This window comes from Xyrauchen texanus, chromosome 32 (assembly GCF_025860055.1).
Source record: "Xyrauchen texanus isolate HMW12.3.18 chromosome 32, RBS_HiC_50CHRs, whole genome shotgun sequence".
NCBI lineage: Eukaryota > Metazoa > Chordata > Actinopteri > Cypriniformes > Catostomidae > Xyrauchen > Xyrauchen texanus.
Genome location: NC_068307.1, coordinates 17,886,216 through 17,910,117, shown reverse-complemented (window position 1 = coordinate 17,910,117; position 23,902 = coordinate 17,886,216). Strand labels below are relative to the sequence as shown.

At 37.3% G+C, this 23,902-nt stretch overlaps 1 protein-coding gene across 1 annotated transcript; it reads right to left on the bottom strand.

The window, feature by feature from the left end:
* Positions 1 to 1,696: 1,696 nt before the first annotated feature.
* Positions 1,697 to 20,520, bottom strand: ptbp1b (polypyrimidine tract binding protein 1b). Its single transcript, XM_052101417.1, has 16 exons — positions 20,427 to 20,520; positions 19,750 to 19,800; positions 17,924 to 17,954; positions 12,999 to 13,059; positions 12,739 to 12,911; positions 12,039 to 12,185; positions 11,307 to 11,462; positions 11,089 to 11,199; positions 10,785 to 10,959; positions 10,619 to 10,699; positions 10,365 to 10,510; positions 7,760 to 7,793; positions 6,840 to 6,932; positions 4,061 to 4,277; positions 3,886 to 3,963; positions 1,697 to 3,759 (listed from the first exon to the last, which is right to left on the bottom strand). Exons 1-16 carry the CDS (start codon positions 20,432 to 20,434, stop codon positions 3,627 to 3,629), a joined length of 1,695 nt encoding a protein of 564 aa, XP_051957377.1. The 5' UTR covers positions 20,435 to 20,520; the 3' UTR covers positions 1,697 to 3,626.
* Positions 20,521 to 23,902: the final 3,382 nt, after the last annotated feature.

Sequence of the window (23,902 nt, the reverse complement as noted above, 5' to 3'; positions counted from 1 at the left end):
TGCAGATTCTTGGCATTCTAGCTGCCAGTTTGTCCAGATTCTCAGGTGACATTTCACCCCACACTTCCTGTAGCACTTGCCATTGATGTGGCTGTCTTGTCGAACACTTCTCACGCACCTTACAGTTTAGCTGATCCCACAAAAGCTCAATGGGGTTTAGATCCATAACACTCTTTTCCAATTATCTGTTGTCCAATGTCTGTTTTTATGTTTCAAAAGTGTATTTTTCTTTGCAATTCTTCCCATAAGGCCTGCACCCCAAGTCTTCTCTTAACTGTTGTACATGAAACTGGTGTTGAGTGGGTAGAATTCAATGAATCTGTCAGCTGAGGACATTTCTCAAACTAGAAACTCTGATGTACTTATTGTTTAGTTGTACATCAGGCCTTCCACATCTCTTTCTGTCCTTGTTAGAGCCAGTTGTCCTTTGTCTTTGAAGACTGAAGTGTACACCCTTGTATGAAATCTTCAGATTCTTTGGCAATCTTCATTCCTCAAAACAATGATTGACTGATGAGTTTCTAGAGAAAGGTGTTTCTTTTTTGCCATTTTGACCTAATATTGACCTTAAGACATGCCAGTGCAAGCATTTTTCTGTTGTAATCTTGGTGATTACGTCTTACAGCTCATGGAAATCAAAAATCCATTATCTATAATACAGAAATGTTGACCTTTTTTTGACCAATTTATGCTCTCAATACTGCTCCTTTTGCATGAATTACTGCATCAATGCAGCGTGGCATAGAGGCAATCAGCCTGTGGCACTGCTGAGATGTTATGGAAGCCCAGGTTGCTTTGATTACGGCCTTCAGCTCGTCTGTATTGTTGAGTCTGGTGTCTCTAATTTTCCTCTTAACAATACCCCAGAGATTATCTATGTGGTTCAGGTCAGACGAGTTGGCTGGCCAGTGAAGCACAGTAATACCATGGTCAACAAACAAGTTACTAGTAGTTTGGCACTGTGGGCAGGTGCCCAGTCCAGCTGGAAAAGGAAATCAGCATCTCCATAAAACTTGTCAGAAGACGGAAGCATGAAGTGCTCTAAAGTCTCCTGGTAAACAGCTGCATTGACTCTCGACTTGAGAAAACACAGTGGACCAAAACCATCAGATGACATGGCACCCCAAATCATCACTGACTGTGGAAACTTCACACTGGACTTCAGCAACATGGATTCTGCACTTCTCCAGTCTTCCGCAAGACTCTGGGATATTGATTTCCAGATTAAATGCAAAATGTACTTTCATCTAAAAAGAGGACTTTGGACCACTGGCCAATAATTATTTGCAGTAATTCGTTCAAAAGGAGCCAAGTATTGAGAGCATAAATGAACATTCTTTTCAGAAGGTTGAAATTTCTGTATTGTAAATTCTTTATTCTAATATTTTGAGATAATTTTTTATTTCCATGAGCTGTATATTAACCTGGATTAATTTTTTTGGGAAAATGCCATATTTTTCAAAAATCTTTGAAACCAACGTGGACACAAATATTACATTTCCACAAACTTCATACATTAGTTTGAAACTAGATTTTTAAAAGATTTATCACTTTCATCATCTCAGACTACCTTATACAGTGTCAACTATGTTTGTAGTCTACAGGTCATCATGTGACTTTAGCATAGTCACATGCTAAGCAGTAGTAACAACAGGTCCTTGTTTTCTGACACATGAACACCATGCAGTGACTTGAGTAAACAAATATTTATTGAAGGCAAAATACATAGTACAAAGTACAACTAGGAATGTCATGAAGTACGAAATAAAGAAGCTCAAAGCAGTGTAATCCATATTTTAACCACTTTCTTCTTGAACTATTTTCATGCATGCTGATGGTCTGTAGCCGTAATCAAAATATACATGTTCCCACGGATATAAAAACCAATAACTTTTAACATTGTGATACAAAAATAGTATTTACACCTCATGTTCACTATAAGAAAAACACTTCATAATCTAAGGCGGATGTTGTAAATTGAGGGTTTTTTTAAATGTTGTGCAGGAATGCATGAGGCTTTATCCAGCCACTGTAAAGAATGAAATTATTTCAAAAGATGGTCAGCTTTTTTTTCTTTAGTCACTTTTCCATTTTTAAAGTGACAAACATATTTGGATTTTATAGCACCTCCTATGTTTTTTAGGTTTCTCAACCTGGTTTTTAAAATTGGTCCCCTACATATAAGAAAATTATGTGAACAGAGGGGGAGGGGACAAACACAACCTTGTGAGACATTAAAAATTAAGGAAAAATAACTTGATCCTATCAATTATGGACACATTGCCAGGAATATGATATAAACACATTTATCATAGGCATGTTTTTTGTATATACTCTGGTCCAAATCAGTGCCATATTTGGACTGTAAGTTCCTGCGTGCCCCTAACAGGCCTTTCATAAAACACATTTTAAAAGCTGCAGCAGAATGTCTCTAAGATGGACTGCAAAGTGTCTGCCAGGACATTGTTTATTTAAAAAGGCACTTTTTTAGATTTCAAAAACAAATTCTCTATTGGGACAATAAAGGCCAAAACGTATTATTTACAAAAGGTCACAGAAGGCAATTACGTTTGATTTAAGACTTATGAGCATTTATCCTAATGTGATGTGCACAATCACACAGAGAGTTCTCTGCCAAGGGACCGACATTGCCCCTCCGAGTGTCAATGCCACTCTTTACCACCACGAAAAAAAAAAATGTACATGCCTTTTGTCATTTGAGACTAAAAGGTGACAGGATTACCCTTTTGAAGTTTAACAGAGGAAAGGCTTTGGTTTCAAGCTGTAGTGTACACACAGGAACATGAAAACAAAAAATACATGGGGCTTTAAGTAGAATAGCTTAAATAATCTGCTATATCACAAATAATAACAAGAAGCCCAACACTAAACATCTACACAAAGAACAGGACAAACAGTAAACAGACAGTGGTTAATGATCCACTGACAAAAACCAACATGCAATGTCCCAAAGTCTAAAAACAATGCAAATCCAGGCATTACTTCACTACTGGGTTTATACACATACGATTGCATACATTTGAAGTAATGCTTGTAAACATTCTCTGTCTAAAGATACAGTAAAAATGCTAAAGCTGGAGAATATGAAAGGTACACCCAACTGGGAGATACATTATGCAGATGTGCAGAGTTTAAGGCCTGTACCATAAGCCTGATGCAATTATCCAAGTCTCCTGGGAGCAAGAATGTTTGCCTGAGGGCACGAAATTGATTGTAAACTACAGATTTGCCAACATTAGTGGCAGATGTTTGATTGAGGTTCTGGAAATTTGGAGCAGTAAGGCACAAATGGTACATTATGGAATCAAAGGCCTATAGTGTTTTCCCTCTGCATCTACATAAAATCAGTTTAAGGCTTTCAGAAAACTGAAAACAAAAAAAGATGGATTGACACCTACAGTTATGAAAACAAATGAACTTGTGAACTAGACTAATAATACAACTGTTCTAAAACCTCAAGTAAAATATTAAAACATGTAAATATTAAAACAAAAACTAAAGACTAAAATACCTTTTAAATAAAAAGTTTGCAATGATGGAAGTGAGCTTTGTGGATAAGACACATTAAGGTGTATAAGTGACTGGCCACTCCAGCCCCAGTTTTCTCAAATGGTGGATTTGGAAAAGGAAACCCTGAGATGGTGGTTCTCTCCGAGGTCATGGTTGTGGAACTGAATAAGAGACTCGATTGCTTCCTCCACTGAACCCATCTGAATCAGGGCCATCTTGCGATCCTTCCTGGAAGTTGATCGATTAGGATTTAGCATGTTAGTTAGCATCTTAGTATTTCTGCAAAAATGTTTACCTAAAGTACTAAAGAAAGTCTATAAACAGTATGATAACGGTGAAGGAAAACACACTTACTGAAAGAACTTGAAGTTCTTGACCAGAGCACCATTGCTAGCAAAGAGAATCTTGAGCTCATCCTCAACAATGGAAGGTCTTAAACGGAGGTATAAGTTAGAGGTGAGATATGATAATTATTTTTTAAATAATAAAAAGCTTATGAAACAAGGAGCTGGGGTTTGTAAAAACTCACGGTATGTTAGACAAATGAAGTGTGGAGGAGGGAGGAAAGATGTTAGAATAGTTTTTGGAGCCTGGCTTCTTGAAGCGATGGAGAGGAGAGTTGCTGTAGTCTTTGGTGAGACCCTGGTCCTCATGCCCTTCCCGTGGCATCTGGACAGCTGTGTGTTTGGACAGGGTAACACGCAGGGGCCTGCCATATAACTTCTGCCCATTCAGATGGCTCATCGCTGAAATACAAAGCATATAAAAAATATACACACTGAAAACCTCTTTATTGAAGATATAAAGGACATCTCATTTCACTCATTAGTTCCAAATCAAATGAATCTGCACATTATGGTAAATGCCCTAGGCAGTATACTTAAAGAGCAACATGCAGGTTGAATTTATAACTGAATTAATACTTTATATTGTCTGCAGAGGTCTTTTAAAAACACATATGTAGAAATTACTAATGAAATCTCATTTGATGTAGAGATTTTGATGAAAATGTGCTAGGCTCTGGAATACGCCTTTCCCGCTATCAACGCGTCATATGACGTAGGGCTGAGGCAAACAAAAGAGCTCATGGTCAGCTCTCATTGTGGGTGTTGATGTAGTTAGAGCAGTACAGAAAGTTTTAGAGAAGCCATAATGGTAAATTATTGTGTTTGTGCTGGTTGCACGAATTCCAGCCTGTCAGGACATCGTGTCCATCATTTTCCTTCTAGAAAAAACAAGGCTTTTCGGTCTTGAGTGCGTTTTGTGCAGGTGAAGAGAGCAGACTTCACTGCCGCGTCTGTTACCACACACTCGGTCGTTTGTGGCGCACATTTCACTCCGGAGAATTATCGACCTGGAGATTTGTTGGAGTCTCGGATGGGATTTCGGAGTAAGGACCACGTGAGGCTGATTACTGATGCTGTCAAGTCCATTGAAATGGAATCAAGTCCACCGTCAAAGTGTACACCGGATTTTGGCGCGGGCTGGACTGGAGGACAAAGTGCTAACGTTAGCAGACATTTTGTGCAACGAAAACGAGGACTTAGCAGAGTAAGTCTTACTTTTAATTATTTTAACTCTTAATTTGCTCATAATTATAGGCCTGTGGGCCATCATAGGCATGTTCGCCCACACCGAGAACTCGGTTTCTTCATTCAGCATCCATTGTAACCTGAGCTTGAACTTGACCAGACTCCTCAGCCCATCGTCACTTCCGGTTAGTGCTTTATAGACGCTGAAGTTATTTTATCACAATTTATCTCAAAATATCGTTAATGGCTAAATATATATTACTCCAGTTCAGAAAATCTAGTTGTTTTATCATCAACATACACTATGCTATATAGGGGTGTCCAACCTGCATGTTGCTCTTTAACACTGAAATAGGGAGCGGTTTTAGAAAGGCCCAGAGTAAATTTGAAGTATGCTAAAGCTGAAGTATGTATCTTTTTCTGTTAAAATACTTTCTTCAATCCCAGCTTAATATGCAGAGTCAACTCATAAGTAACCATTCATAGGTGCATTTTCTCGAAAACTGTAAACACCCAGCCCAACATCAATTTACAAAAGTGGAAAGAATTAAATATTTCTAGAGGGGAGAGTAGTGGGGAAATCCCATGCACAATAAACTATACCATGTATACACAAATGTAAAATAATCCCTCACGTTCGTATATATGCTCTCGTACATTGGGGGAAATCCCAGAGTGAAGAGTAAGAGGGAAACCACACAATTGCAGTGCAATTCCACAGCAAGTCACGATGCAAAGTTAAGAAAACATACACAACAACTCATCGTGAATATCTGGAAATTAAGCGAAGCCATGGGGAATAAAAAAAAAAAACTCCTCGGATTTCATGTTTATTTACAAAATAATTGTTACATGCTTACTGACCGAGCCGCATGTATTTGGAGTAAAGAGTATGCTGCTTATACAGTGTTTGTCAACCAGAACGCTGTTTTCTCTTAATAAACCGCTTTCTCATGTACATTTAAATGTAGTCATCGTGTCACGCTATAAAAATTTCTGTTTGCTTTGAGGAACTCGCTTAGATCTGCCCCAACAATGTTCCTCAACCAATGGCATGAGTTGAGGGCGGGACTATCTGACTAATGGAGCAACTGCAGGTGAGAAGCCTATTCAAAGACATTATAATTATAGTTTATTTTTGCAATATCATTCAGTGGCACAGATACTACATGCTTGCCTGCTCCTTGAGTATGGGTGCTTTCACAGTTGGTTTGATTGCTTGGACTGTTTGTTTCCTTCCCCTCCCCCCACTGGTCTCTGTTCACATCATTTTTGGGTCTGAACCGCAGTCGATAACGTTAACAACGTGAGTACAAACGGCAGTGGTTTACTACTGTGACTAGGCAACAACTCAAGAAGACTTCAGCTTCACTGTGTTTTTGAAGTATTCATTTCTTGGATTTACCACCAAAACTTTACATGCACAAAATGACAATAATGTTTGTCAGCCAGGGATGCATCGAATATGCAATGTGATTAATATTAGCGTTTGTCTGCCGCAAGATGTGAAGACTGTGAGCTGCTCTCTGAAGGTGATTTATTTGGACACAAGCTGGTATGAGAAATGCATTAAAATTGCAATCGGGAGCTTGGTTCACATGAATCACCTGTTCAAGTGGACTCGGGTGTGGTTTGAAAGTGCGCACCAGAGTTTGAAAAACAGCGTTCATACCACCCAAACTTTGTAATCATTCGAACTCTGGTGTGCACGAAAAGTGCTAGTGTGAAAGCACCCCATGATTCTAAGCATTTAATTGTCATTTTAAGGCTGTTTACCAAGCTGGGCCTGCGTCCCATCAGACATCTGTATGAGAGCGTTCTCCTTCTTGTTGAACATGATTTTCACTCTCATTACGTCCCCATATACACCTAAAAACAGGAAAGGTCATGTCAGCTACACAAGAAGCATGTTACAATCAAATCACACTCTTATCAAAACTAGCCAGAGCGCTATAAAAACTTATGTTCACAATCAAGATACTCTTTTATAAATCACACCATCACATGCTTTTCAGAGTACACTACAAAAAGTGCCACTATAAAATCCTAATTTCAACTAATGTCTGTTTGGGGGTGGGGACTGTTGCACTAACTGTTTTTTGTTAAAACATTTATTTTTTAAAGAAAAGACTGCACTGCACAGAAAATATATTCTTAGTGAAGAGTAGAGTTAAAGGGGAGTTTCAGAAGGAGTTTGAATATTTATTTTTTATTAGATCTTTTGAGTATGGAAACAGAATATCTGAGGCAGCCTGATTGAGATCATAAAAAGAACTGAAAGAAAGTTTTAGAGGGGGATGAAAATGTTGCTTATCCAAAAAACAAAAGGATGAGCTTCTAAAATAGCAGGAGTCTTGACTATTAACCAAGTATTTTAAACAGCATTTCTCCAAATGACATGCAATAAAAGGTAAAGAGGAACAGTTTTCAAAAGCATGCAGCATTTTACAAGGTGACAATTTGTTTTGTAAGGTCATATAAAACTGCAGCCTTGCATCTATTTTTCAAGGATATGTTGTTTTTTAAAGTGAAGGCTGCAGTTTTCCATGACATGTTTTCATCTCAACACACCAAATACTGCAGAAAACAAGCAAGGCACTCAAAAGAATTGGGCCTCACCAATGCCGTGAGGAAATCAAAACAAATTAAACAGAGAACAAATGAGTGACAAATAAAGATGCTAAAGGATGACATACCGAAGAGAATAAAGAGGCAGTGGGGCGTAACTCTCTTTAAAGGACAGCAGAGGGGGGCAGCGGAGGAGGAAGAGACAGGTAAAGATCGGAGGCAGAGTGGAGGTTCAACATATCCGAGGCAGCGAGGCAGTTCCACGGGAAATGGCAAAAAACGATGGTTGGATCATGAAGATGGTTAATGGTTTGAGCATAGAGAGAGGGTAGGGAGAGGGGTGGGGGGGAGAGGAAGAGATGTTTGTATGTTTGATTTAATGTTTGTGTGCGATTGTGGGATAATGTTGGATTGTGTAATTGTTTGACCAGATCAGTAGGGAGATACATATGGTGCGTGCAGCCAGTTGGCAAAGGAGAACAAGGTTTCAAAAACAAAAAAAGAGGAATGGGGAATGGGGGAGGGAAAGAAATTGGAGAAAAAAAGGGAGGTAAAAAACAAGGTCAGTATACATAAAGAAATACAAAGTAAATATAGTGCTGAAGTTAACAAAGAAACTTCACCAGCAACATAATATTCTAGCAATTAGTTACTGTAGTAAACAAATAATGTATTAATTTTCAACATGAATAAGTCTGTTCAATACTAAACATGTGTAAATGCATTTTCCATTGGTCTGTTAAAAAAAGGAAAAAAATAAATAAATGAACGAAAAATTACACTACTAGACCCCCTCCCCATTTTTTTAAGGTTAACACTTTTAAAGGTTCATTGTATTGAAAAGAGCAGCCAGGGCATTCTGCTACACATATTTTGTGTTCCAAGGACGAGATAACGACTTAATGGTGTGTAAATTATAGAATTATAACCATTCCTTTATAATTGGCAGTTTTAAAAATCATGAAATTTACAAATAAATCAACATAAAAAAAATATTATTTTTACCGTCAGTGCAACAGACCTTCAGAAAATACAATTTCACAATTTTACTCTTGTATAATTTTTGAAAGGATGAGTGAAACATGAAGTAAAGCAGCAAAATATTCAAATGGAAGCAACACAAAAAAACAGAATAAAGCTCAACTGAATGGCATCTGTTTATGTGAAACTGGGGGATGTTAGAGAAAGAAATAATAAAACTGAGTACTGGAAGAAGGGCGAGGACACTTGCGCTAAATGATGAACAGCCCCTGTTAATGGAAACACTAAGTAACAGCCTTTTGTCCCCTGCACACTTCATTTACTGAATGACAATCACAAACTCAAAGATACAAACTAGATGTATGAATTTTAAGCACTTTTGGATAATTATAAACAGCAGCGTTTTCCCTATATGTATTCAGCAGTGGTGCACCATGTGTCCACACTGTGAGCAGTAGTTATGTTTTGTTTGTGAACAAATCAGTCTTTTTGAACAAATCTTAAAAGTGAATGAATCGTTCTTGTTCACATCCATACACTGACTCCCATTTCTTTTCCTTTCGAAGCTAATTAGCTCTAGTTTGAAGCACGAGACTGCTCTGATGGCTTTTCGTGCCTCTAAAGACTGACTACAGCGTGAGTGAAAAGCATTCGTGCGGGCTGTGAAGGAGCATAACATTAACTTTACCCACTAATCGAATATGCCCCCTTCACTGAAAGAGCAAGGATCAGGATCTGTTGACCAACTGAAGGAGAGGTGGTGGTATGCCGTTAGTTTACATCTCATTCAACAAGGAAAGAAAATAGCTGGATGAATTAGGAATAAGATGACATTACAATAGTCATTGAATTTCTTATTTTAAGGCTAATATTGTTGTCTTCGTATATTCATCCACAACAGTTCACAAAATGTTAGCTATGCTTTGTTGTCATTTGTGGGGAAAACGCTTATGGTGTTTAAACACTCTGCTGAAAGACACAGAGAAACTTCATCTAGAGTTAATTAACTCCTTAATGCTAGCTGAAATGATGTAAATGATGAAGTAAAAAATACATATAAACACCAACTATGCAACAGAGTGGAAACCATTAAATTTGTACATCTTATAGTGTCATTGGGGGCTGAGAACCCCCAAAGATTGTAATCACCAGTGGTTTATATTATATATTTGCATTTACTACAAATATTACACATCATTTTCAGCATTGAGGCATTTTGTTATTTGACAGTTTTTACAACAGCTATTCCAGAGCCCTTCAAGTGTCAAAAGCTCCCAGTAAATAAACACACACATGACAAGGTGAACATGAATAACCCATATAATGATTCTAGGGTTGTTTTAAGCTATTCCTGCCCCTAAACGCTTCAATACGGGTCTGGTATTGTGGGCTCGTGGACATGCGTACATTAGCACTGCTGCTGAAAACAATTCTAGGGAAAACACTGGAAATATGCAAGAACACAATACATTTAAAACTAACATTTTAAATCCTTGGCACAGGAAGGGTAGGTGTAAATCAAGGATAAAATGTTTTCCTGTTATCATAGCGTAACACCTGGGATGTCTTTAACAGTACATGTCCTTTGAAGGACCTAAAGGCACAATATTGACTTCTGCCATAAATGTTGTATTTTCTTTTTTCTTTTTTTTTTAACATCAGCTAACTCCAAAACCCCCTTTATCCAAGATGTTTAGGTAGACACCGACAACTTATTGCATCAGAGATGAATAAGATGTGAGAAGTGCTAACCTCAGGGTTCAGGTTGCTGACCAGCATGACGCAATGGCTGCCAGGGAAGGCAGGGAAGCCCATTCTGCTGGCAGCTGCAGCAGCCGCTGCTGCTCCAGGGATGGCTAATGAGGCCAGGGCTCCTGGAACCCCAGACAGGGTGTACCCTAAAAGAAAGAGTAATTCTTCTGTTGCACATTAAAGTACATAAGAATTCAAAAATATATGCAAAAGACAAGATGTCGTTTACAGATGTGAGCAGCATAATGCTGTACCTGCAGCCTGCTGGATAGCAAAAGCCGGTGGAAAGGCGTGAGCTCCCGGATATGGTGCAGCAGAGATGATCCCGGGAGTAGCTGCAAATTATTAGGTGAGGAAAGTTAATTCATACACTTTGAGGTGTAGTTACAGCTAAAATAGGCAGACTGTGTCTGTACTTACCAAAGGCAGCCATGGGGTGATGCTCAACAGAGGGCTGGCTGTCCCCCGTGGGCAGGTCTGGCCGTGTGTAGTCGCGACTCTTGTCGTTATTGTACTTTACATTTAAGCTGGTTAGTTTGGAGAAACTGATACGCAGAGTGCAGCAGCCATTGTAGATGTTTTGTCCATCCAGGGCCTAAGGAAGAAAAAAAAGAGCTCCATGAAATCACTTTGACAGCGTGAATCAAAGAAAACAAATAGGTAGGAAGGAGTCTAGTTTGTGTAAGCCAGCATAAAATTACTATTAACAGATGGTGCCACTCACCAGCTTGGCATGCTGTGCAGTGAGACCATCCGCAAACTGCAGGAGAGTTTGAAACTGATTGTTTTTGGTGAAGGTGATCAACTTCAACACTGTGCCAAACTTGGAGAAGATCTGTTGAGGAACAATTCCACATATTTTAATATGAAACAACCATAATCCTTAATGCACCGCCAAGAGTTAAATGTATCAAGAGCAGGAGTACTAGAGGAACTTTATACCTGGTGAAGAACATCGAGGGTCACTGGGTAGAAGAGGTTTTCAACAATGACTCTCAGGACAGGGCTGGGACCGCTCATACCGGATGGGTCAACACCAGCTATGGACATCCCACCTGACTGGACAGCATTCACTGCCTGCAGTGCTGCCTGTGCCCTCTGTAGTCACAGAAATAGACAGGAGATTATAAGAAGGGTGCCACTTTCCTGCTTGTTTCAAGAAGGAAAAATTGTAAATGATAGATTACATTCCTATAAAGGACTGTTTGAACAAGTGATATGTGATTTGTCAGCGGAATATTCCAAACAAAACATCACGTAATTGTCATTAGCTACATTTCTGTGTTTACTCAAAACAGAACGACAGAGCAAAGCAAATTAAAACAATCCTCCAAATGAGCACTGATGGGCTGCAGCTGTGGAATTTGCTGCTAAAGGACTTTAGCAGCATATAAACTATGTTTAGAGAGTTGTGAAAGAAAATGTGTGGTGTGGAAAATGCAGCCACAAAGAAAATAAGATGCACAGCAAAGAGCAAACCAGACTCTCCATTCGTACAATCAAAAAGTGAGCAGCTGCTCCAAATAAATCATCATTATGAAATTCTGCAGTCTTTATTTACGTAAAAACTATTTACAAATGATTCACTCTTTCAGTAATGAAAAGGCACACACAGCAGTGTACATGACATATGTGCTGGAGAGAAAGCGGCTCTTTTTTATTTTAAGCACATACCACTTGGTTTGGGGAGTTGTCTGTTTTCAGCTCTTTGTGGTTAGAGTACTGCATGTAGATGGGATGATTTCTGATGACTGGCGTTACGGAGGAGTAGTAAGTAACCATTGTCTGTGCTGCCTCTTCTGTGTTCATTTCCAAGAAAGCCTAAGCAAAAAAGAAAATTTGCAATTTGCCTTTAGTTGAGGAAAAATATTTGCTACAACCGGACTGCTACAAACCAAAGCCTAATAAGCTGCCTCACTGTTTACTCTCTACATTGGCAGCTACCTTCTAAGGCATCTTAACAGAAATGTAACTTTCTAAATGATTGAATTGAAACACTCTTCATGGCAAGCAACTTTGTTAATGGTCACTCATGCATGCCACACAAATAGTGTTCCTTGGTACTCTAATAAGCACAAAATAATACATAAAGTACAGAAATGTTGTGTGAAGTAGTGCATTTTTCTTAGATTAAACCATTTTAATACTATGGCCAAAACAAGGTAGCAAGATCATCATGAGCACACTTATGATGTTGCCTATGTAGGCACCTTACTCTGTATTTCAAAACAGCTAATGTTTTTTTAAGTTCAGGCAGAGCTTTAAAGATTTCATAAATGCAAACTCCTAGTGTTTAGCAGATGAATATGTTATTTCCAATCATTTTACGATTACAAGCCAATGCTGAGTTTTATGAAAAGAGAGGGAATAGTACCTGGTTCTTTCCCTTCAGCATGAGCAGATTGGTGACTTTGCCAAACGGAAGGCCCAGGGAGATGACCTCAGCTTCGTTGATGTCATTGGGGAGCTTACGGACATGTATAACTCGGGACGGAATGCTGGGACTTCTAATGTCCCCTTTGAACTTCTTGCTGTCGTTGCCAATGGCTGTGAGGAGAGCAGATGATCAGGCCACATTGCTGGGACAAAACTCTAAACATCTAATAAGGAAAACAAAGTGTAAAGAGCGTATACCTGCTGAGCTCATGATATAAGGGCCGCTGGAAACACAGGAGAACAGCTCGTCAGATCCTCTCTGGAAAAAAATAAAAGCTCTAGATCAAAATGTGTCTAATACCATTTTATTTTTTACTTTGCAAACCTAAAAACCGACAGTATAAACAAAGTTATTTGAAACTGGGTGGCAGATGGATAGTGAACAAAGTTTTAATACTCAGATATGAACACAAACAGATTTAAATACTATCCTACTTTTATCGTGATTGCTAACAAGAGGCACATAAATATAGCATGATGTCCAAATAAGGACAAGTTTAAAACAGCAAAAACTGAATGCAGGAAATGGACAATGTGACAACTTCCAGCCTTCTTGTGCAAACAGTACAGCCTTAGGGGCGGGTGGGGTCAGAGATCAGCCACTAAAGACACCCTCCACCCTCACCAGAATCCCGTAATGAAACAAGAGATCTCAGTAGACTGTGGGGAGAGGGTTGGCATTACATTTACGGGTCGCCGATTGAGAGGAATAAGTGGCCTGACTGAATCTAGCATTTCCTCTGTTACATACTTTCCTCTACTAAGAAAGCATGTTCATGTGAAAGATGACAATGTGAATACAACTAAACCTCTGGAAATGTACCATTTTCAAAGTTTATATACTGTATATTATTTGCATTAACTGGCCTACTTTATGATATACGTCTTTATATTGTATTTTTCTTTTTAACTGCTCTTATCTTTTTTTTGTAACACTTTACATTAAGGCTGTACTCAATCTTTTTAGCCATAAATACCCCCACAGCACCATCAGTAAAGCTTGAGTACCCCTTCATCAACACAAAACCAAAGATGTGTACTTGTGGCTAAATATTATTTAAATACATATTAAGGAATATAATTTTTATACAGTAGAAAAATCTTTTATGATATTTATTCAACAACAACTTAAAGCAACACCAGGCAAAATGAGCTATGAAATTCGAAATTAGAACAGACTAAAGCTGTTTTTTAATAACATCATACAGGACAGGTGATCTTCTAACTTGGTAAATTGAGAAATATTCTTTTTTTTAAATGTATCATTAGTTTTTAATTATTTTGGTAGACAGTATATGAATGTTTAAACAATAGACATGTAAGCCAAACTACACCGTTAGGCCAGCATGTTTATTGTTTACATGCACAATTAGTTCAACTTACAAGTATTTACATTGATATCTGGATTTGTGGAACAAATGCTAAATCTTTAAGAAAACAACGAGTTCCATGTTTTGTTTTGGTCAAGTGAATATTATAATGAAATGTTTCTTTTTTTTTCTGACCAACAACTAACTGTAAAGAAGGGAAAGGGATTTAAAAGAGACATTCTCAATGACAAATGGATTGTGTGGATATTGTCTCTGGACAAATATTGCACAGAATGAGCCAAACCAAACAACACACAGTGAAAGGATCTCAGTGCTTAACATTTCATATTAAAAGATTGATATTGGGATTTTAAGAATGGATTTTGAGATCCTTCAAATAAAGATTGTGATTAATTAGGAAATATATATATATATATATAATTTTTATTGCAAGTTATGTTTTGTTTTGTAAATTCAACATGGCAAAATTCAATTCTTTCACTTGTTATCTAGCATTCAATTAATCTTAATGTTCATTTCTACATATACCAATACATTTTTTACATTAAAAGTTGTATCCAATTACATTGCAATATGAGCTAACAAAAGTCAATTATAGTGTTTTGATAAATTAACCAAGATTAATAATTGCTTTGAAATACCATTATTCATGATACCGTACCCATTTTTGTTTTATTAAACCTTAATAAAAGTGTTAGCCTGACTTGCAATGAACCCAGAATATCCCTTTAAGCAAAGATGACACATTTGTCAAATGAAGAGGTAATAACAGCCCATGTTTAATTTTGTTTAGACAATCAAAAAGTAGGTTTTATTATATTGCCTTTTTTTTTTCCAGAGTTGCCTTTAAGTTCAGAGATTCCAAACATTACAATATGGTTAAAGTATGTAACAGAAAGTAGGATGCATAAAGACAAACTATATTCTCATTGTCTGCTTTTGCCATAAGACAAGAACTAGAGTAAAATCAGCATATTCCGCAGAACCTCCTGGAGCCCACGTAACCATACACAGGCCTGCCCACCATATATTAAAATTCTTTGGCTAAACAACTCAATGAGAACCACATGTAATCCACCAGGGGGTGCCTTCACAACAGGCATCTGGTAAGACATCTTAACACACTAAGCTAGGCTATATAAGAAACAAAGGTTTTTGTAGGGTTACTACAAAACTAAACATGATCTCAGAAACAACTACACGCTTTTAACAGATTGTTACTTACAGAGATCTACACAATTGCCTGTTAACAGCAAAGTGTTCTAGCAAAATGGCCAAAAAATTGTCAACAAGCTTGCAACGTTTTTAATAATAGCTCAACAGGAAAGTAATTTGTAAGACTTGGTTATATCCATTTCTTCAAAAGCAATATGATAGGTGTGGGTGAGAAACACACTATAAATCTCCACTTTCACATATGAAAGTCACATGTCTAGCATGTTTAGTTTCACTTTCATATCTGAAAGTGAAGATTTATAGTAAAAGAAAAGACTAAAATATTAATCTTTTTCTTACTCACACCCCATTATATCGCTTTTGAAGATATGGATTTAACCACTGGAGGCTTAATGCTTTTTGGACCTTTAGATTTATGGCCACCATTCACTTGCATTGTATGGACCAACAAAGCGGAGATATTTTTCTAAAAATCTTTGTGTTCTGCAGAATATAGTCATACCCATCTGGGATGGGATGAGGGTGAGTAAATGAGTGAATTTTTGGGTGAACTATTCCTTTAAGTTTTATTGAGTGTGGCAAGATGGGATGGGACCGAGTTAAATAGATTAGAAAAGTTGAGAAGAGGAGGAGGGGCGAAGACCATAACAAGAAAAATGGGCCATTACCCCGGCAGCTCTGATTGTAATGCACTCACCATGGAGATCTTGTGTCTGTGCTGCAGGTAACTGAAACCCAACCCAGAACTGAATACACAGGACCTATTATCATTACACGCCCAGGTGTATCTTTCACCCACAATTCCTGTTCAGGCTAGTGCAGTTTACCACACTTACCATACAGGTTATATGCATAGGTCCAAATCTCAGTTTTATGTTGCCTCATTCAAAAATAGGAACCACTGAACGGTAATGGTCAATGTACAGACTATATATACACAAATAACTACCTGGCTTTGCAACCAGACTACTCAATATGTCAAAACATGTTATTAGTTAATTGTAACATGTTGGGAGTAGACGGTATTGTCAGCTTGCCTTAATCAGCATCTGTGGCACACAAAGCTCACAAGATACTAAAAGCGAGAAAGACTGATAGCACCAAGCAAACCCCGTGTGACCCATTAGCACCTCCCCCAGCCATCTTCCCTGTGATCAGCACTGCTGAACAAACACAAGAGCTACATGTGTGTGCTGAGTGATGAGGCAAACATATTTGCATTTGATGAATAGACTTCATTCATCTGGTCATATCAACAGCCAAAACCAATCTCTGAGGAATGTCTCTGAAATGGGTCAACTCATTTAGCCAAGGTAGAAATCTCAATAAAAGAACAGAAAGCTTGTCACCTCTGTTTTCTGTTCACACTACAAGCACACCAATTTAAAGCTCATCTATAACACCAGAAAAAACAATTACCAAGTTAAAAGACAACATCAAATCAAAATTGACCCACGATACCTCTTTAAATAAATGTTTTGGTCTTCAGTGCACATAATTTATCAAAATATAAATAATTTTACCTAAAAAAAAAAAAATACAACAACTGTTCTTTTCTGCTGAAGTCACCACACTAATAGCGTAGCATTCTATTAATGCACCCAAAAAAATCCAGGAAGATAAAATGAAGTTTGAATATCCTGTATCCTTAGGCATAGCACTGAAACCTTGCAAATGCCCTATGAAAAAACAAAAGCCATGAGAGAACAAAGGAAAGTCACTTACAACAGTTTCTATGAAACCTCTCTTGTATAAATGTTCACTTCCAACCTCTTTAATTAGCATTGAACTTTGAAAAAGGGACCTACTCTGTACTATCGTAATACTCAGACAGCTAAATGCAAGTTTTATGTAAGCTACATATGTTACAGCATGATCTGAAACATGCAAGCTAGTAACCTAAATGAACCTCATGAATCAGCCTTTTGTTCCACATCCTACGGGTCCCTCCTCACTACCCACATACCACAGGAAATAATCTTTAATGAGAGAATGAGCAGGAATGTTCAAATTGAAGCCTTGTGAAGGCTGAACTGGCACGATCAACAGAAATTATTATGAACCATAAATAGTTTAGAAACTCAATGATATCAGGCATTTCGAATGCCTTTCAGGCAAAACAATAATGTTATGTTCATATAAAAGCTGAGAAAGCACACTGTGCAATGACACTATTAAAAGTGCCTGTTCTTGCAAATCCTTTATTTTCTTTTAAATGATTCACCCGTCACCAGGAAGAATCAAATCTGTAAAGAGATAACACAAGGTGTGGAAGTAACAAAGGCCTTATGAATTCTCTCAACATAGAGTCATTGCACACAAACAAGAAAATGAAGAGATTTCATTTACTTAACCAAGACAAGCTGTGACGTATATGTGCAGTCAGTTGTACAGCAAGTTAAGGCCTGTGTATACTTTGTTTCTGGTACCCGGTCGACCGCATTGCCTTTAAAAGAATACTCTTTTGACAGAAATCGAATAAGAATGCATTTAACGCAGAGAAGGGCTGCCTGCATAGATCAAATCTGGGCCGTGCAGATCAGTAATGCGGAAAACCGAAGTATAATTGTGCCTTTGGTGGTTTAGTTTGGAGACTTCTTAAAGCAACATTCTTACCTTTGTACCAACTGCAATATCGTGAACAACGCTGTAAATGAAAGAACACAGAGAAGGAAAAAAAAAATCAGAAGTGGGAAGACAAACAAAATACACAGCATAAAGTAGAAATTGGAAACAGAGCAAGGACTTTAAAACCTTCACCATTCCAACATATTGCATTTGTTTAAAGCTGAAATATGTTACTTTCTCTGTGTTAAAATACATTCTCCTATACCAGCTTAAAATGCAGAAACTATTTTAAAAAATAATTGAAAACTTTATAGCAACTCTGAGACGCTACAAAAAATCCTGTCTGTGTTTGGAGTGACCCACCCCAACAACACTACTCAACCAATGGAGTGAGTTGGGGGTGGGACTATCTCTATTTGACCAATGGCAAATAGAGCTGTTCAGCCATGACATCAATTTTTAGATGAACCTGGAAGATAATTCAACAAGGGTTCCCTCTGGATCTTTATAATGGGGTTTTTAAACTTTTGTAAAATAAGGTCTGTGGTAAACATTTTTGGAAGAAATGTGGACGTTTTGTTCTACAACATAAATTACAATCTTTCATACCCCAAACATGAATTTTGAAGACGCCATTCGATTTGTAAAAAAAAAAAAGTATGTAATTCAAAATTCATGTTTGAGGTATGTAAGTCAAAGAACAAAACATCCAAGTATCATCAACAAAAGTTTCCCACAGACCTCATTTTCCTCACAAGTTCAAAAACCCCATTATAAAAACCCATTGGAAAATCCAGCTGTTTTGAAAACATTGTTTATTTTTGCAAATCCATTCCGTAGCCGCTAAGGTCGCAGAAATCACATATACTTCAGCTTTAATATATGCCTAATGAAACGAAAGATAGAGAAATAAAGCCTTTAATGCAAAGAACATACCTATGCAATTTCAGAATACAATCTGGACCTTTTCTGTCTTATGCCAATTAAAATGATCATCCTTTAACTAAATATAAACCTTGACGTACTATCCATTTAACTAGTGCTAATGGGTTGAATATTTCATTTGGCTCATGCTGAAAATAAGTTTTTCCTATAAAAGGAATAATCACAGAGTAGTCTGAACCTAGACTGCATTATCTAGTTTGTTCCCACAGATCTCATTTAGAGCAAGAAATATGAGTGGTATTTTGGGTCAGTCAATGGTTGACGATTAACCCCCACATCCTGTTTCACATGAACTCACAGTAACTGCCGTGTCACAATCCCTTCTCTGGCTCATTTTATCTTAAAAGTACTAATATGAACACATCTTTAGTGTTTAAAAGAAGCTTTAAGTGTAAAACAATGAATAGCTAACTGTGGCAATAATAAGTCAGGTTACATTTTCACTAAGAGAGGAAACAACTGAATTCAAATAGAGCTCAAACAAAGGGGTCTTAAAAACAGGGGTCATGTTTTCGCAATACCTGAGGTGGTTAACTCCCTTCGTTTCTATGTAACATATTGCAGTGCGTCTGCCTGGTTCATCCAGGTTTAATCAAACAGACTTTTACCATGAAAACAATAGTTTGTCAACAACAATATTTTTAATAATTTTCATAAAAAACTAAAAACTACAATGATTAATGACAAATTTAAATTAAATAAAATTACTGTTTTCCAGTAACAACAACTAGTAACTTTTGTATTTTGATTGAAACGATGGTTCCTATGGGGTGTGCTAAGAGACAGTACGCTAATATTTATCTGGATCAAATAGTCAAATAATAGAGTAATCTATGGTGAGGTCACAGAAGCAAGAGACTTAAGTAGAAATTTATAAAGTCACCCATACTAGAAATGTTACCCAACTGTAGAATTTCAGGTAGACTTACTCTAATTCTGCGTAACTTGATCCCAAAGGAAACAATTCAGTCTCTAGGCGGCTGCACAGGGAAAAAGATGTCAATGCCATCACATAATCAAACTATTCAACCATTCATTTACACACACACACACACACACACACACACACACACACACACACACACACACAGATATATATAATTTTTATTTTTTTTACTAAATTGCCTATTAGACAGAATAATGTTAGTTTGCATCTTTTTCGATGATCGTCTCCCCCTAATTATATGTTTCAAAGAAAGTTGCTGTTAACTTTTTTCTATCACTTTACATTTAATCATCACATATACGATGCAACAAGTCATCTAGGTTGAATTTTTAGTAGTTGGTGGGAAACGTTAAATCATCGGCAACTACCTCATTTTTTGCAAATACACGGACACCAATACATGCATCAAACTACAAGCAAACATTCAAACTTGGAGAAATACACAAATAAAAACGTGCCAAACAAAACAGCCCATACCAGTGGAAACTACATGTTTATTTAATCGTAACGTGATGAAAACGCTGGCTGACGATGACCAATCCAACAAAAACTTGCATTACGGTTGTTAAGCTTAAAGTTGTATTAGTGTGGTTGTGACGGATGGATACCGCCAGAATAGTCTATCTTATTTTCCATTCATAATAATATAGCATCACTTACCCGTCCATTGCACACCGAGGAACAACAAGCTCTGATCCTCAACTTTGATGCTTAGCTGAGTTTTCTTAAAGCGCGACAAAATGGCGGAGTTCGTTGAGCGGAGCCTCAGCGATGTGTTCAGTGATTGGTCAACTGTAGAAAACAGTTTGAGTCTGAGAAACGAGGTGGCTTGTGATTGGATAAGACGAGTTGAAAACGAAGGGCGGGTACAAATGAGGTGGGAGAATTGTGTGTTCGTCATCATAGTATTGTTCAGAAGAAAGGAAGTAAATTAATCTGCGAATACAATTATTCTTTGTAAATTATACCATACAGCGCTTATGAATTTACGAAACATTATCTTTTTGTTCATTTAAGGGGTTGAATGTGTTAATTTGTCAGTATTTTAATAACTTTATTTGATAAAATACATTGTAGGTCCCACCAATTATTTGAACCCAATGTGGAAGTCAGCCATTCTTACATTGTCCTTAATCAAGAGTGTCTACATAGTCCAAGGAGATGATGTCCTCGATGGTTAGATTATGGGCATAACAGCAGAATGAAAGCTAATATAGCTGGTCACACATTAATATTTCATGTTGCAGAGATCCATTATGACTGATGACTGACTTGATTAGGCTACTGCTACAACATGTAAAAAGATGTTAGTGCAATACATTTAGGCTTATTGCAGCTTCACAGATTATAGGCCCAAGTAAGCCTTTATGGTAAGGATGAACTTCATCAAGAGCATTTTCAGACAAAAGAACTCTTCAGTACTTTGACTGTGGTGTAGGTTCAGCAGGGGTGTAAAAAGTCCTCAATTGAAAGTATGGATACTGAGTGAACATTTTACTCAATTAAATGTCCAAGTATCTAGCCAAAAACAAACTTGAGTGAAAGTAAAAAGTATTCACATTAAATTGAATTTAAGGATTAAAAAATTAAAACGTATTTTTTTTCCCTTGCTATGAAATCAAGAGAGGAGATTGTGTGAGAGAGGGTGTTGTTAAATTTTATTGGTTTGTTAAGTCCACTTTTTACTGTCTTAGGCAAGGATTAGGGTAGAGAGGTCAGTTTTGTTGATGTAAATCTTGATAGAACGTTAACCTTAATAACCTCAGCTATTTGGAAGAGCATTTCACTCGCTTTTAGTGCCAGTGGACATTTCACTTCGGAACTGATCTGAGATGTGTAATGAACCACATGATTTTATATTACAAGAACATTGCCACAGTCAATCAGTGTTTGTTGCATGGGAGAAAGCACCCATGACCGATGTCAGAGCATTTAGCCCCTTGAGACATAGAGAAAGATAAAAGAATACATAAAAATAAGCTTTGAAGAAAGTTTTTGGTTCAATCGGTTTTGTTAATTGTATTTTGAGGTTTGCTACCAAACCTTGCTGGTAAGCAATTCAGCAAATAGGGAGTAGAAATTCATAGATATGATTTAAATATGAAGGCAATGGTAGAAATAAAAGGCATGTGCACATTTAATTACAAAAGCCTTTTGTTTTATATATACGTCTATATATTGACCTCTGGAAAAAATTAAGAGACTACTGCAAAATTATCAGTTTCTCTGGATTTTCTATTTATAGGTATGTGTTTGTAAAATAAACATTTATGGTTTTATTCTATTAAGGAAGCAAGTTTTCTTCTAGGATAACCTTGAACATAGCTTGATTCATTCGTCCTTAACGAAGATTAACGTCCTTGCTGAAGCAGCCCTAGATCATCGAGCCTCCTCCTTGTCGTCTAATGGTTAGACGGAGACCTGGTGTGGCCTTCAAGCCACATTGTCTCACACCCACTGTGAAATTTGGTGGAGGATCAGTGATGATGTCGGGGTGCAAAAACCCTTCCATGACCAGCCAAATCTCCAGACCTGAACCCCATTGAAAACCTCTGGAATGTGATCAAGAGGAAGATGTATGGCCACAAGCCATCAAAAAAGTTGAGCTGCTTGAATTTTTGCATCAGGAGTGGGTTAAAGTCACGCCAAGATGCATGAATGTCAAGATGAAAGAAAATGATCTGCAAAAATGTAATGAGTACTTTTCAATTTAATAAAATTCTAAGAGTAAAACATTTAAAAAACATTCTTTGGAAATGTAATTATGTAAAAGTACAAGTATTCAGTTTAAATTCCACTCAAGTGAAGTACAAATCCCCCAAAATAGTACTTAAGATTTATACTTAAGTATTTTTACTCAATTACTTTACACCCCTGAGTAACAGCCTCCTGATCAGAGCCTTATTTTAGTTGGATTGCTGACAGTTAGATTTAGGCCACTCTGCATTCAAATGCTCCATGATCTCCTTTGGTCTCTTGTGACCACCTTGCTGAGGGGAGTTTTTAACTAGTTTTCATTGATCAACTCAAACCAGGAAAATACAAATATTTAGAATCCAAATGAAACAGAATGACCTAAATAGAGTATGAAGTACTTTATATAGTGAGTAAAGTAACAATAAATGTATTCTTGCATGTTTCCTTTTATAAAAAATCATAGTAATAGACCATCTGGCAGTAACCCTAAAAGGTTTTCAAGTGTCTTGTTCAGAAGGATGATCAGACAAGGAGTGCTTTGGAATCAGGTATCATCATCATCAATAATTACCTGTTTGCGACACTCAGGAAATTACTTTTTCCCTGTGCCTTGGGAGACACACCTGCTTAAAGATAAATAATAGATTGGGGGTAGCAACAGAAACTGAGACTCATTGTCTCCAAGATACCCAACAAAATGGATCATATGATCTGGCCAGGTAAATAATAGGCCAGAGCAGAGACTGAACAATCAGTCAGGCTTTAAACAAGCAAATTATACAGCTGTCAGTGTTAGAGAATTAACCCTAACTATAAGGTTTTCTGAAATGTGACTAAAAAACCTTTGGTCACTTAAGGGACCCTATTTTCAGAGCACTAGTGCTAAGCACAGCGCTATGTCATTATTCATACATGCAAAGTCAATGGGGATAGCCATAAAGTTTTGGTATTTTTGTGCAAGCATTCGTTAAGTCCAGGTGCAAGTTGGTTTGGCAATATTACACGCAACGCGCTAACGGGCTGGGTAAAGCGCAATTATATTCTGAGGTTTTTCTCTGGCACCGTCTCCGTCCTATTATAAAGTCTATTCCCTGTCAAGCACCAGTGATGGAACAAAGATAGCACATTCATAAGAAGTTGGCAGTGAAAATGGACTGTATGCAATGAATTAGAAAAATAGAAATATGGACTTGTGTTCTTTTTTGCGTTAACTAACCTTGAATGTCAAGCATATTAATATGACAGTGGCACACTCCTTTTATACACATGAAAAATGTGGTTCTCATCTGGATTTGGATTTACGCTCCCTTAAATGATAGAGAATCAGGTTACTTTATTTATACCCGTAAGTAGATTTGGTTTGCAGTGAGTTCATACTTTTGACACATTTTTTTTTACAAAAACAGCACAAAGAGTGTATGACATCAAACATATAAAAC